This window comes from Adiantum capillus-veneris, chromosome 12 (assembly GCF_014529385.1).
Source record: "Adiantum capillus-veneris isolate H3 chromosome 12, ASM1452938v2, whole genome shotgun sequence".
NCBI classification, from domain to species: domain Eukaryota; kingdom Viridiplantae; phylum Streptophyta; class Polypodiopsida; order Polypodiales; family Pteridaceae; genus Adiantum; species Adiantum capillus-veneris.
In genome coordinates this window covers 22,599,826-22,604,693 of record NC_140942.1, presented here as the reverse complement: position 1 = coordinate 22,604,693, position 4,868 = coordinate 22,599,826, and the positions used below count along the sequence as shown (strand labels likewise).

General features: G+C 43.5%; 1 protein-coding gene across 2 annotated transcripts; it reads right to left on the bottom strand.

The window, feature by feature from the left end:
* Window positions 1-902: 902 nt before the first annotated feature.
* Window positions 903-4,040, bottom strand: LOC147445452 (serine/threonine/tyrosine-protein kinase HT1-like). Of its 2 annotated transcripts, none has more exons than XM_086524978.1 (4): window positions 3,827-4,040; window positions 2,376-3,296; window positions 1,555-2,007; window positions 903-1,464 (listed from the first exon to the last, which is right to left on the bottom strand). In XM_086524978.1, the coding sequence occupies exons 2-4, from the start codon at window positions 3,126-3,128 to the stop codon at window positions 1,228-1,230; spliced, it is 1,443 nt and encodes a 480-aa protein (XP_086381104.1). In that variant the 5' UTR covers window positions 3,129-3,296; window positions 3,827-4,040; the 3' UTR covers window positions 903-1,227. The 2 variants fall into 2 exon arrangements, with proteins under 2 accessions (XP_086381104.1, XP_086381103.1); XM_086524977.1 differs by lacking the exon at window positions 3,827-4,040 and adding an exon at window positions 3,663-3,797 and having other exon boundaries at window positions 2,376-3,552.
* Between the last annotated feature and the right edge of the window lie 828 nt (window positions 4,041-4,868).

Below are 4,868 nucleotides of genomic sequence, written 5' to 3'. Positions count from 1 at the left end.
TCGCATGTCAAATATCTTCTCCAACATGAAGGCAAGGGATATTGAAAGTTGTTTCAAGGGACTTATAAATCATAATAATAATTAGTAAAAACTCAACAAGGCACCTCAAAAAGTTTTAACCTTGACGTAAGAATTTGAAGCAAGGGGGTGGTGTTGACGATGCTACTCCAGATCCAAAATATGAACCAGATTCCAATACGCAAAGCTTTGAGAAGGAGAATCTCGAGGGTTGTGTGCTTAGTGTTATTGATTAAGTGCTAATACAGAGATAAGGGTCGTTTTGGAACGAAAAAAACCTCCTTATAGTTCAAGATGGCATAATATCAAAATTCGGCGGCAAAAGCAGTGAGGGTACCCAGGAAGGAAGATGGCTATCCATAAATTGCACATTAAGCTCAAACCAAAAGGCTTGCAAAGATAAGCTGAAAGAAATGGCTTACAGAGCTTCAATTGCTTCTCGAGCGTAAGTTTATAGAAGCAAGCCTTCCAAACACCTGCCAAGCGTAAGATTCACCTGATGGTAGGGCCAATTGAATTTGTCTTGGCTTCTTGGATAGTTAATAAGAGTTCTATCTACTTACAAAGTAACTTGTGCATATACGAAAACATCACGAAAACTTTGGCCGTTGTGTGTGTGTGTGTGTGTGTGTGTGTGTGTGTGTGTGTGTGTGTGTGTGAGAGAGAGAGAGAGTCCTACAACTCTGGCCAGTGGCAAGCAATCTACGACTTGTGCATGCAAATGAAAATGATGTACAACAGATCAACAGATAAACTTGTTATCGAAAATCAATTGCCATCTCGGAACACACGTGCATCTCTCTCTCTCTCTCTCCCTGCAAAATCATTCCTTCAATTTTTCTCTTCACAAACTGATCTACAAAAACAAGATAGCTACTCCTTAATAAGAACCAGATTCATTCGAGGTCCTTTGTTCATAGCACTCGAGATGTATTCTTGACTCTGATCGTTATTTATCATGACAGATGCTGCTTCTTTTCAGAAGGATGTTGACAAACTATCCATTTACAGATTATAGCCTCACCATTTTCACGGTGTGAATTTACAACCTATCTAAATAGCTCAAGAAAAGGCTCAAAAATACCTTTACAAAAAATCACCTAATTGCAACAGGTTGTTGCTATCTACAGGGAGCCATCTTGGCCCAGCAATAATGAATAAATTAATCTCGTCACCCTGCACCCACTCTACTACAAGACACCGCAATCCCTACAACACATGATGCGAAGCAAAACGACCAAAGCAATGTAGTAGGCCATGTGCATGCTTGTGATGTCTATGAAAAAGACTGACACTCCGATTCAAGAGAATAGACTCCTGCATTTCCTCTAGAACTCCTATCACCTTTGTGAAGTCCGGCCTCTTGTCTGGATCAATATGCCAGCATTGATGTAATAAATGTCCCAGCAAACTTGGGCAGCTAAGTGGAAGTGGCGGCCGTGCATGCTGCCAAATAATTCAAAGAGAGAAAACAATGTCGGAATGACGCAGGTGGAATGCATGTAAGAGTTTATGGAAAACCAAGCGACAAAATACCTTGTGTACCACGGCAAAGGCAGCCTGAACAGGTGTGTATTCCTCAAACGGAACATGACCAGTTAGAAGCTCCCATAAAACAATGCCAAAACTGTATACATCTGTTTTTTTCGAAAAGCGCTTCTTGCTGATCATCTCAGGAGCCATCCAGCGGTATGTACCAACATCCTCGGTCATGACAGAAGTTTCCCACTCGAAACATGCTACACCAAAGTCTGTAATCTTGACACACAAATCTTCCGCTATCACCAGATTCTCAGACTTAAGGTCCCTATGGATCACACCTTGCGAATGTAAATACTCCATGCCATGGGCAACGTCAAGAGCCATGTCGACTGCTAGCTTCAATGCGAGTGGAAATGGTTGATTGTGCAAATAACTTCTGACCGAACCAAGTGCAAGATACTCAGATATGATACAACACACTGGTGGTTTCTTGCATGCCCCAATAAACTGCAGAAAGAACTATGCCGTCAATATCAAACACTGCACATCATTTGCAAAACATGTAAAAAGATATCCCTCATAACACAGCTGATTGCCACTTCCTGGTACAAAATTATATGAAGCGTGCAGGAAATCACAAAAATGCTGAGATAGTATACGTTCTACACATATGGCCATATACACAATTCATGATAGAGTGTAGGAAAAGATTCACCGGTAAATGCAACTTATAAACTCATCGCCGACAATATGCATATCAGCATAGTATTGACAGCACTTCCCTGAAGGAGCAGTGATGCAAGAGAAACCAGATACCTTGCCCAGAGTTCAAGGCAGGAAGAATTAGATAAAAATAAGACATAGAGGAGGTTTACCTTCACCACATTCCGATGATGTAATCGAGAAAGGACATTTACTTCAGTATTGAATTGACGGTCCAGACGAATTGAAATGCCTTCATCATTCTCAGGCTTTCTCAACATCTTGACAGCGACAGCACAATCCTTGTACTTGCCAAAGTATATCCGGCTGTATGCTCCAGATGCAAATTTGTGGCCCAAGAACAAATCAGACAAATCTACCATCCAATTCTCTGCTTTCTCAACAGCAACTTCATTACCAGGTTCGACAAAGTACTCTGACCAGGAGGTGGTCCTTGCTGCATCCATTTCACTTCCATCATCAAGCTTGGTCCCATCAAAAGAATACTCCCCACTCGAGAAAGAAGGTTCATCTTCATCTGGATTTGTGATACTGCACTTTGAAGGAAGTGACACAGAGCGTCGGTAATACTGTTTGCTATCAATCTTCTCAGGTGACGTACAAACAGAGCTTGAAGGATACATAAGAGGCTGTAAACTTTCGGCAGAGGCTGAAGCAAGCACAGCTTCATTATTTGGCACTACACAAGTGGAACTCGTAAACACTCCATTTGCAATGGCCTGTGGTAAGGTGTCAAGGTCAGCCCCTATCCGCTTGTCAAAGCCCTTGGAACTCGGGTTCTCCAAAAGAGGTCCTGACATGCTTGAAAGAGCACCACTATTAAGTCCATAGCAGATTGATCTTGAGAAATGGGTGCGACCAAGCCAGGTATATTCCTCTGTGCTGCTCTCTTTTGAAGGAGCCATTGCCCTACCTGCTGCCTTTTTCTCAATTGGAATTCCAATTCCAATGGCAATAAATGTTTTCTCTCAATAGCGCTGTGAATTGGAGAGATTGCAATGGCAAGCTTCTTGAACTATGGTTGAAACAACTCATCTTTAGGCAAAGCGCATCAATGGACGTTCAGACAAGCCCTGTGACAAATAGAACGTTTGAATAGAGATGCCCAAAGCCCTAGGATTGCAACAAAAGATGCGTCAATCATCAACAGATGCATGAATTTCCGAGTGCTGGCAAGGAACTATCTGTCGGCATGCACCGAGTCAAATACGTAAATCAGAGACTCGGTGACAAGAAACTAGCTTGATCCCTTCAAATAAAAGCACACCACAGTTACTTTTCTGTCCGCATGCACCGAGTCAAATACGTAAATCAGCACAACGTCTCCATCTGTTTCAAAGGTGTCGATAAGTCAATCAAACGAAAATGCAAAACTTGTCAACAACAGGAAGCCAAAATTTTCAGCTAATGCAATAGCAATCCCTCACTATAGCACTTACAGCCATGGAGGTTCACTAAGTGAATGATGGCACCAGGCTTTCGATGACAGTGAAGGATTTACGAAGCGTTCCAGAGATAAGATGTGTGTGTGTGTGTGTGTGTGTGTGTGTGTGTGTGTGTGTGTGAGAGAGAGAGAGAGAGAGAGAGAGAGAGAGAGACGAACCTGTCCTCTTAACCGTGAAGAAGATAAAGATCGAGAAAAAGAGACATTGTCGTGCAGGCGAGGGAGAAATCGACTGGGGGAGGCGGCGAGAAGAGGAGAAATCACGAGAGGGCAACAACTGTAAGCAGAGAGCGCGGCCATGGCGGAGCTCGCTTTTGGAGTCGTCAGATAGACGAGACCCTGAAGGAGAGCCGACCGCCAAAGCCACGTCACTCTCTCAGAAAGTCATGTACAATATTTGCCGTTGGTTTAAATTGCAATTTGCATCTATAGCCCCAGACACATGACACCAAGTTCCAATAGTCCACCTCTCTCTCCCTACTTTTTACAAGCCTTGTAATGTGTCTAGGGCTATAGATGCAAATTGCAATTTAAGAACGGGTTGGAACTGGGAAGAAAAAAGCCCCTAACGCGATACTCCCAGTTCCAACCCGCCGTCTAGTCTTCCGCCGCTTAGTCTGAACCCACCCTAAGAAGGGTCTCGCACGTTGAAAGGGAGACTTGAGTTGATGAAAGAAATGTAGTCGTTTTTCGCTACCGAGGCTTTCCCTAGTGTGTTTGCTTGAGTGTGAGGTGGTAGAGAGAACGTTTTGTAACTCTAACAATCCTTGTTGGCAAAGTTTTGTTGAGGTCATCAAGCATGCCATCCCGTGTGAAGACGCTCCTATAAGTCATGAGCAACTTAGCCTCCTCTCTAAGGGTGCATTCAGACCGCATAGGGAGCTCCATGAAACTCAAGCTGCTTCCTTCCCCTCGGATTCACAAAGCTAAGGGAGCCGAGGAATTGAGCAATCAAATATGGGAATGCAACTTCTTGTGGCACACAAAGATCAAACACCAACCCACTTTCTCTACTGCAAAAATTCATTGTTTTCGGGGAAGTCTTGATGGGTCCTAGATACTATGCATCCCTCTTTCCCCAATCTATCACCGCCAAACAGGCAACACGCTCCAACCCTCTTTCTTTTGTGCACAGCCTAAACATTGTTCAAGTCACAAGGCAGCATGTGGGAAGGGGATCAAGGACAAGAGTCAATTTGGG